The 20,709-nt window shown below is 34.6% G+C and overlaps 1 protein-coding gene across 7 annotated transcripts in view; it reads left to right on the top strand.

Moving 5' to 3' along the window:
- Nucleotides 1-20,709, top strand: part of LOC136343725 (neuropeptides capa receptor-like) — a 60,307-nt gene that overhangs the window by 11,255 nt on the left and 28,343 nt on the right. For all 7 annotated transcript variants that reach the window (XM_066290635.1, XM_066290632.1, XM_066290633.1 and 4 more), the window contains one exon: nucleotides 3,077-3,167. In XM_066290635.1, the coding sequence (XP_066146732.1) occupies nucleotides 3,077-3,167 (91 nt within the window). The remainder of the gene's footprint in view (nucleotides 1-3,076; nucleotides 3,168-20,709) is intronic.

The raw sequence follows: 20,709 nt of genomic DNA, 5'->3' as shown, positions 1-20,709 counted from the left end.
TTGAAAATAGAAATTATTCTTCAATTCTTTGCTCAATTTTGGAGAAATAGCCTCTTTTCAGATTTTTTGGGCCAATTTATCGTTTCCAAATAAAAAAATTTTAATTATTTTTAGTTTGCTTACATATTAATGTTAATTTTTTACCTACATAAATTGTGCATATTTAATAATAACTTTTTACAAACAACATTCTAGGCTGATCTTTACTCTTAAAAAATTTTGGCGGATTGTTATCCTTTTCTTTCAAAATTGCGCGTAATTTAGGACGTATCTTTAAATGATTAAAAAAAATTTTTATTTGGAAATGATGAGTCGATCGAAAAAATCTCAAGAGAGACTATTTCTCTAGATTTGAACAAGGAGTTCAACAATAACTTTTATTTTCAGAAATGCTAGTAGCATAGAGCCTATTCTGAAAAAAATATCTCCTAACATGTAGGTAGGAATGTCACTGGAAAAGCTAAGAACTATTTTTTCCAGTAAAACGTAGGCGTCACTTATAACCATTAATACCTCTAAAATTTCGTTAAAGAATCTCTAGCCCATTTTGAAGACATTCGATATTCTCAGTTTTTAAAATTAAATTTGAATCTCTTGTACCTGCTAAAGGAAGCCTTATTAGACGTTTGTATAGGAAACTGATATCATTTTAAGACATTCAGTACGTTATTAAAGTTATATGGGTTTAAACTGAAACACCCTGTATATAGGATAAAACATATTCATCATGAAGATATTTCAGGAGGCGCTAGTGCTTTATAAAATAGTAAGATGCTAATAGACCCATAGTTCAAAACACACTATTTTCGATACACAGGGTGGCAAAATTTTAATTTCTTCTCATATTTTGCGTTTTTTGTCTTGAATTAAGTTTTGCAAATTTCGTACATCTGTGTGCTTTAAAACCCTTTATAACAAAATATCGAAATCGCCGGTAGCCATATACGTGGCGTTCTGTTTTTCTGAGTCTTGTAACATTTTATGCTTTGTATATTTTTTTATTGTGCATTTCATCATTTTCAGCAAAAATATTTTGAAGTAAAAAACATTTTTTACTATCAAGAAAGAATCCGAATCTCCACAAAAAAATTGGGCGGTACATTTGAAAAAACGAAGTTGACTCCAAATGGCAGATGAAGGTGACCTTGAATAAAATTGACAGCATAAAAAGTTGAACACCCGAAAAGAAAAAAGATTATTCGAACTTTTTATCGTAGATCTTCTTCATTTCAAGATATTTGTTTATACAATTTATCTAGAATCACCCAGTATACAGAGATAGGTCTCTATGCAGCACATTCTTATCTTGAAGACACCACTCATTACAATATTTGAACTGATCTCGTTAATTAGAAGACTAAATTTCTAGTTGATCCGATTAATTTCCCACACAAATAAGGCTTCAATAATTAATTTAACCCGATTCCTATTAGAACTGATCCATTAACGAATTTGAATGAAATTACCTTCAGCCTATCGAATCTGACTATAACACAACAACTAACCTTAATAATTTTATGGTCAACAGACTTAATGGTAAAGTGGTCAGGTGAATGTGGGTTTATACCTTTCTCCAAAAGCAACACAGGAAAAATGGTATAGAACCACATTAAATCATTTTTTGAATTTTTCAGTTGCTTTACTCTATCGGCCTCATAATATATATATTTTTAGTTCATTTCAAATTGATGTTGTGTTTGAAAGGTCTGATTAAATTCTCTGGACTCGATTTCAATCAGAAAATAGCGAGAAGCTCTAGGCTGTTTCAGGAGCTCATGACGGTTTAAATTAAACTTTTTATTGCCCGAACTCTAATTACTTTGCATTTAATACGCAGATCAATTCGATATCTTTCGCAAATAAGCTTACAAAGAGAATCCTGCAATTGGGTTAGAGCAGGTACGATCGTGAAGAGGCTTTAATGAAGTTTGAATGTAATAAGATTGGAAAATTTAAAAATTCAGAGAATGGAAGTAATTGAAGTGGGGAATAACCTTATTAAATTGCACTTTAAGAGGACAAGGGTATGTCAGTGCCCTTGCTCGCTTAAGTAAAATGTCCATGGCTATTGAATGTGATTGGCTCTCGGTGATTTTCAAATTTGGCGCCCAAGCTGACAGGGACAAGTCCTCCATGAACTAATCGAATAAACAAAAACAAAAACGGAACGCCAGAAAACGATAGTCAAACCCGACAATTTTTATTGAGTAAGCGCCGTCTTTGGATCTAATTTCATCTCTCTCTATCTGTTCTGTCTAAAATCTATTCTGCCTTTTCTGGTAATACATTCATTTTACTCTAGATCGTGATAACCGAAAGTTTTAATGTTTACGAGTCCTATTCAAATCTTGTTTCGTCTCTCACGAACATTCAGTAAAATAGAGATAGACAATGTGTTGATATTCGATGTGGTGCGAACGTTAGCGTTTAACCTATAAATGGTTGCCGAACTGTGCAACAAAGCGGCAATCGTTTTAAAATTTAAGCGGATTGCTGTAACTAGAATGTTTGTTTCTAAAGGAACTTTTTAGTTTGGAATCAGTTGAGCGGAGCTCTTTAAATACGAAGGTAGTTAGGCGAAGTTTAAATCCACAAAAAGATTTTCCCCTCTGGATTTGTAGGTTTCACGAATGTTTTAAAGCTTCAGAGCTCAAACAATGTGCGACATTTTTATCCCATCTAAACGATTTTCGTATCCTAGAGCTATTTTCCTTTTGTATAGTAAATAACTCGTGGAAAGCCGCAGTACGTAAGCCTTTTTTGAGCGTAAGCATCAAAGCCATGTTTATGAGCTTTGCCATGAAATATGTCTCCATTTTAATGTGAATACAGCATTTTTGCCCCAGTTTTTTTTTTATTATGAAATGTATGTTTTTTTGTTTCAGCCAGAACCCCAATTTTATTAGCTTATTTAGAACGACAATTCCAGTGGAAAAAATCCATTTCCTTTCCTCTTAGGTGCCATAAACGAAAATTATAACCCTAATAGGACTCGCACTTAGCATTTTATTAAGCTTAAATTCAACTGACTTTTATGGTAAAATTCTTGATTTGATGGTGTATTCTTGAATTCCAGGACTGCCAAACGATGTGGCCATGTACTGGCACCAATATCCGTGGCCCTTCGGCGAGTTTTTTTGCAAGTTTAGGGCGTTAGTGTCCGAGACGTAAGTAAAAGTTTTATTGTCCTTCGTGTTAGCTTGGAATGCTTTAAAACTAATTAAGGCCTGAGTGGTGAAATAAAGACTTATCGTCTGCAAGGCACGTGCTGATATAATCCAAAGCACTCCTTACCGTCAACATACTAAAGTTCTTTTAAAGCTCCATGCGCTCATCGGATTAACGATTAGCTTCTGAGAAAATATAAAATAACTTTAAAAATTGCCAACAGGTTTATCTTCGAATAGAGAAATGCATATTGTCTTGACCCTTTTTGGCCGCGTTGTTGGCGCTGTAATTAACTCGTCCCTTTTCGAATCACAGCTTGAAGGACAGTGGACAACTGTTAATCAATCAAATCTCCAATTTTTACCCTTCTAATCTTTGAACAAACAAATTGCTTGCCTGGCCTACTTCCAGGGCTACATAAAAACCTAAATTATCAAGATAGCCGACACTTTTTCAATCCCTTTTCTCACGTTCCCCCACGCTCTAAGTTACCTTAAAAACATATTTTGCTAAACTAATTGAATACTATTTGAATTCAATTGGAGACATAATTGTGATCACCTTTAAAGAGAAGAGCTGAAACCTTAAATTGTACGCAGAACTTTATCGCGTGGGCACCTGAGAAATCCTCCCCTCCACCCCAGACTCCTCACTCCCTCCATAGATAAACCCTCGTATTTTAATGCGAGAGTCCCGGACATTCCCTGAAAACGCGGAAATGGGAGGAAATCTTTTTTGTAGAACTTTTTTGATAGAAAGTTGCCCAATATTTTCGGCGCCTTATGCGACGTGGTTGGTATGCGTCGGCATGTTCTTTTACGTTTAATTATTTCAGCGTTCATATTAAACTGGTTTTTACAAAAACAAGTGAAATGTTTTCAAATTTGACGTCACGACTGCTGCAATTCAGGGTCACTTAGTCGAATCAACGTTGCAACAAATCTCCTCATTCGCTAAACACCAATCTTAGTTCTAGCGTTATTCATCTTTGTTAACATTTGCAGTTAAACAGAAACAGATATAATATAAATCACATAACTTTTTATCACGTTACAAAGTGTAACGATTGAAGGGTCGCCTTCCATACAGTGTGACCCATTTGTTTTGGGATCAGTCTGTAAAAAGTTTATTGATTTTGCGATTTAGCCCGGATTTTTTTTTAAATTTTATTATATAGTTTGATAAACTGCACATTTTCAGCAAAAATGACCTGGTTGATATAAAATTCAAGGCCTACTATGACCGTTTCTAGGAACAAAACTTTAGTAAATCATATTAGCGATTTTTTTAGATAAAATCCGTGCACTCCCTTGGATTGACCACCTCTCAAAACGGGCCTGTACAAAATTTCATCGAAAAATTTTAAGTGACAACGATTTTGTACAAGAATTAAAAGTGCACACTAGGTACTTGCTCATTTAAAAAATGATTTTTTTTTCATTTTTTCAATGAAATTTTTATGAAAGTTTCATCGAAAATATTATTTAAGCGTTGCACAGTACTTCGACTTACAGGTCTATCTGGATGTCTGATGTTGAATTCTGCTGCAGCTTCTGTTGCCGAACGCACATTGTCACCAACAAGACGAATGATTTCTGTTTTTTCTCGTTACACTTAAATTTTCCATAATTATCATGATTAATAATTGAATTTGTATTAAGTGCAAATAACTTCTAATGTCGGTGTAGACTTTATTTGTTTGACAGTTAAACACTTCACTTGTTCTCCATGGCCTACTATTAATTTTTGAAAATAAATAAGTACTGAGGGTGCATTTTTAGTTCTTCTACAAAATCGTTATTACTTAAAATTTTTCGATAAAATTTTGAACAAGCCCGTTTTGAGAAGCGGCCAATCCAGTGGCGTACACAGATTTCTTCTAAAAAAAATCTCTAATATGATTTATTAAAATTCCGCTCCTAGAAACTGTCATAGTAGGCCTTGAATGTTATACCAACCAGGCCATTTTTGCTGAAAATATGCAGTTTATCAAGTTCTATAATAATAAAAAAATCCGGGCTAAATCGCACAATTAATAAACTTTTTACAGACTGACCCCAAAACAAATGGGTCACACTGTGTACTAACAAATCGTATAAATTTAATATGCTAAAAAAGAATAAAACAATATTTGAACTTCGAAATACAGCACTATTTTTTTGCATGATTGCCGCCAATTTGCTGAAGTTTTCCGAACTATTTGACAGCTAATATTCCAAAAACGTCAATTTTCGTTAACTTTCTTTGATTTGTTTAATTTAAACCCTAGTTTCCTTTGTTCGTCAACTTTTGTGATAAAATTCGTTTCTTCTAAAATAGTGCTCCTGCTTATTTCTTATCGATGTTGTTATTGTTATTGCCAGTGTAATATCCAAGTTCTTGAACAGTGGGCGTAAGGAGCTTGTAAAGTCCATTAAAATTATTTTCAAGAGAATTAGGAAATGATGGAATCTTATTACCATTAAATTCAGTTAGGGAGGTAAATCGAATTTTAACATTTTGGAATTAATACACTTATAGTGGTGCACCAATACCTGACAAATTTCTGCAATATAATACAGGGTGGTCCAATAAGAGCTCCTGGGACGATTACGGCTTCATTAATGGTTTTGATGAAAAATTGTTTTCATGCTTACATGTACGACCTTATAGGGCACATTTTAAAAATATTGTCATTTATACAGGGTGCGCAAAAAAATACACAATGCAAACTTATGTTTGTTTTAAATCTAACACTATATTTTTATAATATTAGAAATTAGAAGAAGAAAATAGTAGAAGTTTGTATAACACTTAATAGATCTAAAACAAATGCTCATTGAGAAATTTAACGAAATGTAAAAATGCAAAGGTCAAGAAACCATTTTTTTCTACGTGAAATGAATTACTTAATTACCGTTTTTTGACCGGTACGTCTTAACGACAGATACTTCTTTAAGTTGAAAATAGTTTTCTTGAAATTTCATATACAGAGTGAGTAAAAGTATTGATTACATCTTACTCACTTATGATTTAGAATATCTTGCTAATTTTTAATGGGATGTATACATTTTTATGTACTCATTAGAATCACTATTTAATGCCCTTTCAAGTGATATTAATATGTCCTATACCTATCTTTAACCGTTTCTCGTAAAATTAGGTTTTATTTCATTTTGTTTCGTTTGTTGTTTCATTTCCAAGATACAAAGTATTAAATTACTTATTTAAACAATATATATTCTTTAATATTTCAAGAATGATTTCAAATGTGCGCATGAAATTTAGGACGCGCTGTGGCAGGATTAATGCGCATGTTTTGGAGCAATCAGAACATTTCCACTTATATCAGTGGCGTCCATACGACCTTGTGAAGACATTTTTAATGAAAAAAATGGTACGTCACTAACTTTTTTCAACAAGAATATATGTTTTTTTTTAACATTCTATCAATTGTTAATAAAAAGGTCTTTTAGTATTGTATCGCTTAAGTAGTCGTTTTCGAGATAAAAAATAATTTATAATTCCTTTACCTACCATAAAAGCGGCATAGATCATGATGTTGAAAATGCGTCACTGTGGTTGCAAACGGATTTTCAAGAACCTATAAATGTGTGTTTCGAGTAACAAATGTTAATAAATAATGCTACCATGATATTAATAATATGATAGCAGCTACAATCGGAATTGTTTAGAGGTAAAATAATTAAAATAAAAAAGTAATTGAACACTGTGTATTTGGAAATGAAACGTTTCCGGACAGAAGCTATTGAGACTTTTTCGACTCGAAATTAATAAGGACCTCACCCTTAGGCCACGATCGTCAAGTTGCCGGAAACCCTGTATACTATAAATATTACTTAAACGTTTCTTGGAGACGGAAAAAGGAAAAATTAATTTTGAAAGACCTTTTCTGATGGATAAGAAGCATTGGAAATCAGAGACAAGCTCCAATAGCTCTTTAAATTGATTTATTTCTCTGTTCCAAATGAGCTTCGACAACAATTTATAAACTTATTTAACTGGATTTAGGTAGTAAAGCGCAAGATACTTCGTGAAAGCTACGTTTAATGAACTTTAAAACATATAGGTAAGAAAGGAAATCTGATGAGTTTAATCTCGAAGAGGTCTGCAAGACGGGGAATGCCCTGCGGAGGCTTTATCTCGTGCGAGCTGAATAATTACACATTATATTATTTAAGATAACTTAGAGGAGGCATTAGAGCAATCCAGACGAATTAAATTAGAATCTTCTTTGTTCGATAGCAGCTTTTCAAGCGCATGGGATGTTTCGCAGACGTGACCGGGGTCACATATTATTATTTCATAAGAGCATTTTGAAACAACTTTTCATTACTACAAACCCCGTTCCTGGAAGTCTTTATCCTTCGAGCGCAGTTTGTTAGATGGAAAAGGGTTTTCTCCCAAGTTATCCCTAATTTTCAGGGCAGTGTGCTTCATCTACTATAAATCGCCATCACGTTGTTCCGATAACGTTCGCTAGTTCTGGATTCTAGGCAGATGAAATCGTATTATTGGCATATTTTAGCTAAAAATGAATCCCTGGCGTGACTCGTAATCAAGCTTCGAAGGTGTCAGGCAACCGCTGACGAAAATTGGTTCTTTATTAACGTAAATTCAATATTCTTCAAAGCGACAAAAAACCGCGTTACCGTTCAGATTTTTAAGAAAATAAATTCTTTCACACCGAGTCAGCTTCGAATTACCAGCAGAAATTTTTAAAAGGAATGATAAAATGTTTTTCGTAAAAGTTTATAATTTCGGAGTAAGCGCTGATGTAATTGCAAAGTAAAATCACTGTAAGTTCCATTTACGCCTCGAGCAAAAGTTCCTATGTGCAATCGCACAGCTGTCTGCACGGGAAACTTCTATATTTAAGTTCCACGTACCTTTGTTACCTTAACAAGCGTCCCTTTTTATACATTAGCTCCATTACATTTCACTATAACTTTGTGCCCTTAGATTTAAGACAGAAATAAAAACGTTGATATCTTATATCGACAAATGTGAACTTATGAGGTAAAAGGTAAGAAAAATCAGGAATTCCATTCCCAGAAAACCGAAGTAAACATGTAAGAAAGTTACGTGCCATCGAGACATTACTGTTTTGAATCATTCAAACTCTCTGGACGATGTGGTGACGAAAACATTTTCCTCAACATTGGCAAATTGAAAATTTGCTGGATGTTATTCGTGAATTTCTCTTTATATAGAGGGTGTCCCATATTCGATTCTTAACATTGGGATCTTGGAAACTGTAGGAGATGCAGAATCGATTAAATAAAGGCAAAGGTGTGTTTATAAAAGAGGATTACCCTTTTTTCAATTTTTTTAAATTCTCATTTCTTGCGGAGATAGCCGGAAAACACCGTTAATTGCTTTTTTCTGCCTTAAATTACATGGAAATATGAAAATGGAGAATGTTTTCTTAAGGCACTTTTTCCTAGGCTAGAAGATGAAAACACTTTTTCGGAGATAAGACGTTTCAGTTCTTCAATACCATTTTGAAATTTTTTTTCCAGATAAGAACCTGATCGTTTTTTTTACGAATTCGGCTAGTTCTTGATAACTGAAAAACAACTATGTCTCATACTTACCGAGTTGGGGAATTTAAATAAAAAATATTCATTGTCGGGATTTTGAAAATATATTTTAGAAATTCCGGTTGTTTATATATTCAAAAACATTTTGAAATTAATTTTATAAGGGCTAATAATACTACTGATAAAAAAACTGATTTATTTCTGAAATGAACACAAACGAATAATACAAATAAATACAAATTATACTTTTGATCTCGACGTCGCATATCGGCAAGTGTGTCACTTGGTGATTTTTCAATTATCAATGACTAGTCGAGTTCGGAAAACAACAGTTAAGTCCCTATATGAAAAACGGAAGTTGAATGGAATTGAAAAACCGAAACATCGCATCTACGAAAGCTATTTTCTTGTCGTAACGCGGGAAAAATTGCCTTGAGAAAGCGTTCTCCATTTTCATGTTTCTATGTAATTTAAAGGAAAAAAAATAAAAAAGAAATAGCAATTGCCGTTTTTTTCTGGATATGTTTGGACGTAATCGATAGTATTCAAAAATTATAAAGGCAAGGTACTCTTCTCATAAAGACACAACTTTACCGCCATTTACCGCCGACTCTGTATCTCTTACGGCCTCTGAGATGCCTATGATAAGAGTCAAATGTGAGACACCATGTATATATTCTCATTACAATAAATTTTTTTGAAAGGAGTCTCAAAATGTTTCCAGGAAAAGTTTATAATTTCAGAGTAAGCATTGATGTAATTGCAAAGCAAAAACAACATAACTTCCATTTATGACTCAAGCAAAAGTTTCTATATGTAGATATCTCATTTCGCTATATGTGAAGTTACGGGATGAGAGGTAAACGAAACCATACGAACTTCATTCCTTGGATGCGAGTGGAACGTACAAGAAGATTACATGCCATCAAGGAGATGAGAAAGTCTGTTCGGCCTTGATACGAGTGTAAAAAGCCACGAAGCCTAATTATTGGGGGTTTGCAGTTCGAATTCGTGACTGAATTTTAATTTAGCTTTCGGGTAACATCGTTTTTTTTAACTATCAATTTATAAAAAAAGTTACCTATTACTACCTGAGTCTTACTGAGATGAATATTTGTGTAAAATGATAACTGAGTATGTTAGCTGCTACCACGTGTTATTACATTCACGCGCCACAGGAAAACGTACCTGCTGCTTTGGAAATTACCATATAATTCTTTCGTCCTTAAGTTTGAGAAAATGTGGTATTTTCGAAAGATTTTACTTGTACGTCCTTTTTTTCATTCCGTTCTGATTTTTTACAATAGTAATAAACGAATACAATAAGTATTACAAATACAGGGCGTCCCAAATGAAGTGAGTTCCATCGGGATTATGCAAGGGGTAAGAGATACAAGGTAGCTCAAATTAGAAAAAAAATGCGCATTTTTGTATCCGTTCAGAAAATATTCTAAAATTAAAAATATGTACAAGGGTTGTCAAAATATAAGCTGAAAAAACTGAAAACTGTAATTTTCGAAAATCATATATTATAAGTTCACTATTTTTGTAAATCCTGCAAAATTTGGCAATTCTGCATTATCGGCATCTGCCGACCGAATGGTGTTCTCAGAATTTTTCAAGGTTTTCGAAAAATTATATCCAGCTTTATTATTTCTTATGGCCGTCATATCGAATTTTAGTGGCGTTGAATAGACTATAAAAAGAGCTTTTTAACAAAGATGCCCTTGAACCTACCAAAGAAGAAAAAATAAACAAAAATATCATTTCACCTCACAAGGTGCGCAATTAAGTTTTTGGGTTTATTTGATCAATGAAAATGGAAAATTTGAAAAAAAAACATAAAATGGTTTATTCAAAGATATTGTTCCTCGCTACCTACACATTTTTGCCATCTTTCTGGTAATATAGTACGTGACATAAAAAAGATAACATCCCGTAAAACTGGTTTTATATAAATAATTTTTGTTATGCATGTTTCTTACGCTAAAACAAATACTTCATTAAAAAATTGAACAAATTTAATTTTTCAAAAACCAAAAAAAAATTAATAATTTGTTGGTCCTCCGAGGTGTCTTACACATTCCTGTATACGTCTAGGCATGTTTTAATAAGGTGATTTATGTCGTCTTGGGGATTTCATTCCAGTCCAACTGGACAGCGTGACATAAGGCCGTTAAGGTTGAGGGATGGGGATAGGATAAATTATGTAACCTTCTAACTACAATATCCCATACATGTTCATTCGGTGAGAGGTATGAAGATCGAGGTGGCCAAAGTAGCAAATTGTTTGTATTTTGTTAAAACAAGTTCATAGTCACTCTAGCCACATGTAGTCGTGCATTGTCTTACTGGAAAACTGGATTAACAAGAGTTTCTAGATAAGACATGAGATCAGTTTCCAGGACTTCTTAGATATGTCATTGGGGTATCATACTACCTCTAATGAAAAGTAAAGGTAACCTGCTATCATATACAACAGCACCATAAACCATCACCCTAACAGTCTGATGGACATGCCTCTGTATTGTAAACTGAATATCTCGTCTTTAACCCCGCCTTCTTCTAATTTCTGCCCGACCATCATGCATACCTAAACAGAATCTGGATTCGCCATTGAATACGATATTATCCCATTACAGATTCCAATGTATTCGTTCTCTGTACAACTACAGTCGATTTTGACGATGATTTGAGATGAAGGGTAACACAAGATGGGGACGGTAGAAAATCAGTTCAAAACTTCTGATCCGGCAATAAATGGTTCGAATGCCAATGGACCTTCCATTCTCAGCAGACCACTGCTTCGCGAGCATGTTCGACGAGACGAACTTATCTCTTAGTCCCATAATTCGAAGGCGGCGATCTTGACCTCCTGTAGTTCTTCGGGATCGTCCAGTCCCTCTCCTTCTGAGTGTTTGCTCTTCTTGGAACTATGCCTAACAACATCTCTCTATAGTGTTTACACTATGGTTCAATCTAGTTGCGATTTCTCTACATGACTAACCAACCTCTCGTAGAACCACTATTCAACCTTTTTCAATTGCGCTCAATTGATGAAAATTTCGCTGCATTCTTCGTTTAGGAATATTTAATTAATCTAAAATCACTAATCTAAACACACTATACACCAACAAATACTATTCTCCAGTCATGTTGATATTTTATTGCAATTTTTATAGTAAAAAAAAACTTAAAATTCCTGATAACTTGTAAATACACTAATAAATATGATTGGAAATGTAATCATTTTTTGTGTTCCCATGTGCAAACATGCATACCAACAATTATTTAAATAAAACCATTTTTACGGGGTGTTCTCTTTTCTATGTCATGTAGTATACGTACATGAATCCCGCGACGGTAAAACGATGCGTTATTGGATCGAAACCATTCATCCAATCAATATTGCACTTCTTTGAAATTCGCCGAGGTCTGCCGAACCACGTGCCTTCGATCGGAACAAGTGATATCGGAAGGGGCCAGGTCTGGCGAGTACGGCGGGTGTCATAGCACATCTCATTTCAGCATGTTGATGGTGTTCTGGACGATGGAAGTGCGATGGCAAGGAAGGTTGACGTGCTGCAATACCACTCGTTCGTGTCTCGCTTCCCATTCTGGCCGCTTTTCGAGCAATGCGTGGTTCGGATTGATTGGTTGTTGTTGGTAGCGATACCCATTGACAGTTTCGTCCGATTTCAACAGCTCATAGTACACTATTCTTTTCTGGTCCCGCCAAATACAGAGCATTATCTTCTTTCCAAAACGATATGGCCGTGCCGTTGATATTGGAGTTTCGTCAGGTGGAAGCTGCGATTTTTTGCTTTTGGGATTCTCAAACCATATCGGTTTGTCATTTCCAGTAACAATTTGATGTATGAAATTCTTTTTTTCGTGTGTAAAAGCAACATTTCGGAACTGGCTCTACGATTTTCAATCCGTCTCCCAGTCAACTCGTGCAACACCCAGTTTCTCTCGTTTTAAATTTTTTCCATGACATGTAATCGTTTAGAAATACCTTGGCGAGTCATGTTTTTCTAATAACGCTCGCAGATCGGCGTCTTTAATGGTTCTTGGTGTTCCAGACCGCTTCTTATCGTCAGTGTTAAAATCGCCAATTCTGAAGCATTTAAATCAATCTTCACGGATGGTTTTCGATCGTGCTTGTTAGGTGCAGATTTTCATAAGCAAACGACGTGGTTAAACTGCACTTTTTTCAAGTTAAAATAGAAAAGTAAAACTTTTCGCGAACATTGTTTATTTGGCACAAAACTCGACATTTTCGTTTTTAGGAAAAATATTTTGGTTGACTTTTGACAACTTTTGACATACATATCGACTACGTGTGTAGTTAGCGCCATCCATGTGTGAAACCCGGAAGCCTTGTTGCGCACCTACTGGAAGACTTAGAAACAACTAGTATGTTTTATAATCAAAAAGCACCACTAGACTTGACTGTTGCTATGGATACTTTCGTGACGTGCAATAAACAGTCTTAACTATTGTCGCATTTGAGGTCAGTTTTTATTCTTTTAAAATTATTTTTGTCAGTTTGACACTTTCATCTGGCAAAAGTGTTAAAGTAATAAAACTATGGAACGGTTTTCAAATCAAGAAAACCTGAAGATTCGCGACTACCGCATTTTGAGTTGAAGATATGAAGATGGAGCTCAAAATATGTTTCTCCAGAGGTATCCAGAGAGGCATTAACTTAGGTACGCAATATTTAATAGATATAAAGTGAATTTACTTAAATATGAATCGTTTGAGGAAAAAACCAGAACACGCAGGATTAATGAACATGTTGAAAACTATGTTATTGGAAGTGTTGTTAAAAATCTCACATCTTACTGCGTTAAATAGAATTTAATAGCTATAGCTAGAGCAATTATTTAACGAGTGTAAAGAAAAATAAATTTGAACCGTACCGAGAACATATTAACCGCGCCCTTAGAAATAGTGCACTGGGAGAAGATTCCATTTTTACAATTGATTTTTCAAAAAATCTAGAGCAGATCCCCAATTTCCTCTTAGAATTTTATGGTCTGACGACACACAATTCCCAAATTGTAAAATATTTAACAGGAAAAACAACGAATATTGGGATGACGAAAATCCAGAATGAACAGGAAATTTAAACATCAAGTCAATTGGGATTTCAATGTATGGGTTGGAATTCTTAATGAACATATGATATTTGTAGCTTTTGACGAAACACTTACTGGGAAAAGATATTTAGAGTGTCTGAAGCAAAACGTCGCATATATGATTGAAGATTTCCCATTGGCTACTGTAGCTAAAGCCTAGTTCAGACATGGCTATTAATTTAGTCAAGTAGCGACTAATTTAGCAGTTTAGTAGGTGCAGACCGTAAAAATTAATAGAGTGTTTTAGTATGGTAGCTTAGTCAAGTAGATACAACGGATTCTACTTTACGCTCGAGTAGGGTCCCCCAGCATGTGAAGCTAACTACTAAACTGCCACTAAATGAAGTTTGGACGCGCGTGTTTAGTTAAGTGCACTAGTTGATGGCAAAAAATATTAAAATATCGCATTGGTATGAAGATACGACATTTAAGTTCGTTAATGTATTTTTGAAATACGAGGTATTATGGAACGTGAAAAATGAATTGTATAGAAACAGGCAAGCGAAAAAAGCCGCATAAGCCAATTCGGAAGAAGCCATGAACATTCTTCATATAATACTTAAAATTCTAATATTTTTCATAACCTTATTTAACTCCGTACGATATCTTTGCCAGCCAATTTTTTAACACCACTATTTAACGCTTGCACTAAATTAGCCTGAAAGAAAAATGATTAATGGATACTGACTGACTACTCGACTAAATTACTCGCTACTTGACTAAATTACCGGCCGTGTCTGAATGAGGCTTAACATACGATTTCATCAGGACGGGGCACCACCACATAACTCATTAGTTGTTACTCAATATCTAAATGATACGTATGGAAATAATTAGATCGGAAATCGACAACCTGTCACTTAGCCAACACTCTCTCCAGACTTGACACCTTTCGAATTTTTTTGTTTGGGGTTGTGTAAAACATAAGATTTACTGCAGATCCTACGATAAAGTAGCAGAGTTGAAGGGTGCAGTTGTGCGAACAATTCAAAAAATACCTTCAATTATGGTAAAAAGTGCTTGTATGTCCGTTGTTAAGCTCTATAAAGTTTGTTTTAACCATAATGAAAAATATTTGAATTTTTTTTATAGTTATTAGGATTAGTAATTCCTACTCATAGTAAGTAAAAGTACCTATTCCTTCATCGTGTTCCTTTGTTAATTTTTGTGATATTTATGGAATTATAATCACGTTAATATTAAAAACATATTAAGTTGTTATTTTCTCATTAAACAAAATATGTAGTATATTAGTGTTCTTTGAATAGTATAAAAAATAGCATTTATTTCTAAGTCTACTAAGGTGAAATTATTTTTGTTTTTTGTTTTTTTTTTGGTAGGTCCAAGGGCACTTTTATTAAAACGCTTTTTTTATTGTCTATTCGACGACATGAAAATCCAATATGGCGACCATAAGAAATAACAAAGTTGGATATAATCTTTCGAAAACTAAAAGGCCAGAAAAAATTTTGAGAACTCTATTTGATCGGGTGTTGCCTATAATACAGAACTACAAAATTTCGTAGAATTTACTCAAGCAGTGTACTCATAATTCATGATTTTCGAAAATCACAGTTTTCAGTTCTTTGTTCATATTTTGACAACCTCTGTACAGGATGTTAGGATTTTTCTTTATAGAGGTTGAGGAGAATCTGCAAGCAGATATTGGGGGCTTGACACTCGGCGAACTTATTTGCCCTCTTTGTGTCGGGTTAACGTCCCAATCCAGGGCACGACGACCGACTAAACCCCCTGTCCTCTCTTCACCGTTGTTCCCTGCGGAACCGCCGCGAGGCATAACTTCGAGGGAAGATGTTAGGACTTGGAGTATTTTGACAGGAAATTCCCATGTGTCAGCTAGATAGGGAAAACCTAGTGTACGTGTCGAGAGCTAGATTTTTGGGAAAATATTAACGGCGAAAATCGCATTTTGATATCTGTACAATGTACGGTGCTAGAGGGAGTTTTTCAAATTTCGGACATTTTCAAAATTCTCAACTTTTTTGTTTAGAACAATATTGACGTAAAACAAATACATTCTTAAGGCACCTTTTCGATGTGATTCCAGTGGCGTGCTTAGTTTTTTCCTACAGCGTACCGTTTTGTCAAAAACCGACATAACTTTTTTATTTTAAACGAAAATCACAGGCGGCTATGACTACAAACAAACTTCCATTTTAAACCATTTTTAACTATATAAATATGTTTATAGTTATTTTCAAAAATCAGCGATATGCTTTGATCTTCTAAAACTTCTCCAATTGCATTTAGCTCTTCAATTTCATTGTGTTCATTTAAATTGTAGTGTTGTGGTCTACACTTTTTGAAGCTTCCATAGTTCTGTAAATTATTTTGCTATTGCTTAAACTGTCTTGTAGCTGGTTGAAGTCACTTGGGATGGGTACGGAAGTATAACTCACAGGATGCTTGTGAGTTTGCGTTGGCAATATGAAACACTTTATCGTGTCATATTTTTCATAATTATCTATCGTTTTACTTGAAAAATCGGCACGAAATCTACACTAAATGTTAAAAACTTTGACGCAAAAATTCAAACATATAAAATAAGTAACATTACTGGGAAAGCTGGTGTCAAAATCAACTTGAATATAAACACAAAAAGCCTAATACTTCAGCTATTTTTGAAAATAACTATAGACATATTTATATAGTTATTAACGATATAAAATGGACATATTTTTGAAAACTTAGCCAACTGCGATTTTTATTTAAAATTGAAAAGCCATGTCTGTTTTTGACAAAATGGTACGCTGCAGCAAAAAACTAAGCACGCCACTGCAATTACATCGAAAAAGTACCTTAAGAGTGTTTATGCGTTACTTTAATATCGTCCTAAACAAAAAAGCTATAGGGAATTTTGGAAAAGGCCGAAATTCGACAAACGCCCTCTCGCGTCGTTGACTGTAAAAATATCAAAATTCCGTTTTCGCCATTTATATTTTGTTATAAATCGAGCTATTGGCATTTATGCTACTTTTTCCCTGTCTTGCCAGGAAACGGGATTTCCCTGTCAAAACACTCCAAATGCAAACACCCTGTACATATTTTAAATTTTAGAACACTTTCTGAACGGGCATAAAAATGCGCATTTTTTTTCTAATTTGACCAACCTTGTATCTCTTAGCGCTTCCATAATACCCATGGGATTCACTTTACTTGGGACACCCTGTATAACGAATATAGTAGATATTAGTTATTGACACACTAAAGTCTTTATTCTCTTTCAGTAAGGTATTGGAGATAATAATATTACAGGCATTATGTTGAAATATTTCTTTTGAAATATTCTTGTAGTTACTGGTTCTAGTTCTTTTTAGAAGTGCAAACAGTGTCTATCTGGGGGTTAAAGAGTTCTTAAAAAAAGTTTTGACTTTCTTCGGTTGTTAAATTTTGATTCGTAAAATGATAGTTCTTTTCTTTGTTTCAAATAATTTGTTTGTTGTTGCATAATGTTTTCCTTGTATCGCCCATTAGAATATTAGTTAATTTTTATAAGTATTAACGCTTTTGTTGCCTGAGGGCTCTCCTAGAATGAAGTTTTCACAGAATGTTCAAGTTCTATTTGTTTCCAATTTGGCTTTCTCTGGTATTTTGGGAATTTTTGGTATTTCGGCAATCTCGGCTGTTTCTGTGCTCGAGCAGTTATCCTCCAAAGTTTGAACCTTTTCTTGTGCATTTATTATGAGCTGGGCTGGGGTGTTAATTTTGCCGAAGGGTTTAATTTAGATATCCGATAATACAGCCAACATGAAAAGTCTTGGCCTCCACGGATAAATAAGGTTTATAGTTTATTCATTTGGTTCCATTTTATAATGGACAAAGGTTTATTACTTTGAAAACAAAAAATAATAATAAACACGGAGATAAAGATGTTGTTGGGCATTTGGATTGTTATTTGCAAATATGATCAATTCTTTTGAATGTTTTGCGAAGGAACGTTAAAACTTTTTCTGTATAACAATTCCAGGACGTGAAATTAGTAAGTTCAGCAGGGCAAGGACAGTTATCTTGTATGATGTGGACATTCAAACCATCAAATTTTGAATATCTTAGGCATTTCAAGGCCTTTGATTGTGCTAATTATCCGTAAATACCCACAAGCAGGGACCATTGCGAAGACCACGCAGTGAGCGCCCACAAGTTTCAAACGAAAGACAAATCGATATTTGGCGCAACACACGCGAAGGCATCGAAATGCTACAGCTCCAGCCCTTCGAGATCATTTTCAAAGGGCGTTCCGGATTGCGATATCAATCTTTACAGTTCGCATAAGACTCCATAGAGTCAATCTAGGTGCAAGAAAACCATTAAGAGTGCCCAGGCTTCTTCCACGACACAGAACTGTCCCCTTGCAGTGGGCTGGGGAACATAAGGGTTGACTCTTACGGCATTGGAGATGGGCATTATTCATCGATGAATTCAAATTTGGATTGGTATGCGATGAGAACCAGCAAAGGGTGTGCAGAGCAACGTGTCTTCTAGATAGATTAAATTACCCACCGGTAGTAGCTCCGTACAATGACGGGACAACAATGTTTTGGGGTGGCATAATGTTCAATCATCGCAGAGCATTAATTCCCATAAATCAAAACGTAACGAGTCAAATTTATATGGAAAGTGCCATCATAAGTCCCCTGCGCGACGAATCGGGGTCCAACTTCACTTTTATTGAGGACAATGCGAGGCTGCACAGCGCAAGAAGACTCCAAGAGGAACTTGAGCAGCAGCAAGTTGCTCGATTAAATTGACCAGCCAACTCTCCAGACATGAATCCCATTGAGAACATGTGGGTTTTTGCGACAAGAATGATTCGCAGTCGAATTCACCCACCGAAAAATGTTGACGAGTTAGCTGCAGCTGCACAAGAAAAATGGGACAACATCCCTCGGGACATTGTGAACACGTTTATTGTCTCAATGCGTAGACGCGCCAATGCGTTTTTCAATAATGGAGATTACCATACTGATTATTAAATTGTCTGCTACTTTCAAAAAAAAGGTTTTATGAAATTTTGTTGTTAATAAAATGTCTTTAAAAAATGTATAATTCCACTAAACAATTTTTCCCATGGGTTAATATTTTTCTAAAAGATTTTGGAAAAATGAGCACTTCTTTAAATACATTATTCACATTTAAAATCAAAATGAACAATATAACATAACGTAGTTGTATAATAATTAGTGGTCAGAGACTCTTGACGGTATGTATAAGGTCATTTTCGGTTTTGGTTTACTTCCTTTTAGTATTCTTTGAGTTTCGAATAAATTTCCTTGAGTGTCACAAAAGCATTTAATTCTATCGCGTCATTAATATTGGTATTTTTCATTATCTTCGTTCCTTTCAACAACTGCTATGTGCGTTGGTCTTGATTTCATTATTTCCATGAGGTTTAAGTCTCGTGGTGGACGTGAAAGGGTCACGACATTAGAGCTTTTCGAGCTTTTTTTATATTGAATTGATACTCGCATTCGTGTGGTTTTACTTTCCATCGGACTAATTTGGAGTTGAGTTCTTTGATTGAAAATAAACGCGGAAGGGGTTTGGGATCTGTTACTATTATGAATTTCCAGCCAAAAACTTACATAATGTCTGATGGTTTATGCCCACACAATGGCTAAGAGTTCTTTATTGATAGTCTAGTAGCTACACTTGACAGGATTGATATTTCGGCACCTCAAAGAAGTGGATAGATCTTTACCTATGCGTCTTTGAATTAAAACGGCACCAGATGAATGATTTTGTGAAATTTTGATGACAAAAATTGGACCATTCATCACGAAATTTTTGCAAAAATTAAATGGAATTGTTTATCGTGAGTTATTTTAACATTTTTCTTAAGACAACTTGTAAGGGGCTTTGCGACTTTCGCAAAATCTTTTGTAAATTTTCCACAATATCCAATAAAGACAAGGAATGGATTAGTTTCCTTAGGATTATTTGAAATTTTCGATTTATTTATAGCTTAGAACTTCTTTGGATTGAGTTTTATTCCAACGGGAATGACTACGTGTCCTACGAATTTGTCATATTTTTTAAAAAATTCTGATCGATCGAGTTGGATTTTCATATTAAAGTTAAGTTAAGGAATGTATACAGGGCGGCCCATTTAAAACAGTTCCCCTGATATAACTTGAATGGATTTTTTTCTTCGGAAAACACCAAGTCGACTTTTTTAAGGGGGGCATTTTTAGACTTCGTAGGTGTAGAGTCATCCCCCTAAACGGGGTGGTAACTCCTTCAGAAATCTTAAATGTCACGGGCGGTCAAATTGCACATCACACCAAAGGTATTTCAATTCTCTCTACAAGTATGCTCAAAATTCTTTGTTGTGCCTTTAAATATTGTAAAAAATCCGCTTTGAAACATCAGGGAAATAAATTAAAAATAATAAATTTTAAAATAATGTTTTAGTTAATTTAGTGTTCAAATTGCGATCTATTTACTTCTCGTTACATTTTATACAAGAAAAAAGCCTTTGTTCAATCTGTTCCCGAACATTTTGTAGCATTTCGCGAGTTATTTCACCACATGCTATCATTATTCGGTGGCAAAGATCTTCTAAAGAGGTAGATTTCGTTTTGTAAACAACAATTTTTAAATGACCCAATAAAAAAAGTCCAATGATGTTAAATCAGGCGATCTTGGGGGTCATTTAATAAAACCTCTTCTACCAATCTGGTTTTCAGGAAAATGTTGATGCAAAAAGTTGTGTACAGGAACTTTATAGTGTGGCGAAGCGCCATCCGCTTGCAAATACACATCATTCTCTGAGATCTGATTGTCGCTTTCAAGGATATCCCCAATATGAGGGCAGATGAAGTTTTGAAGGA

This window comes from Euwallacea fornicatus, chromosome 15, assembly GCF_040115645.1.
Source record: "Euwallacea fornicatus isolate EFF26 chromosome 15, ASM4011564v1, whole genome shotgun sequence".
NCBI classification, from domain to species: Eukaryota; Metazoa; Arthropoda; class Insecta; order Coleoptera; family Curculionidae; genus Euwallacea; species Euwallacea fornicatus.
This window is presented reverse-complemented; position numbering and strand designations above follow the sequence as displayed.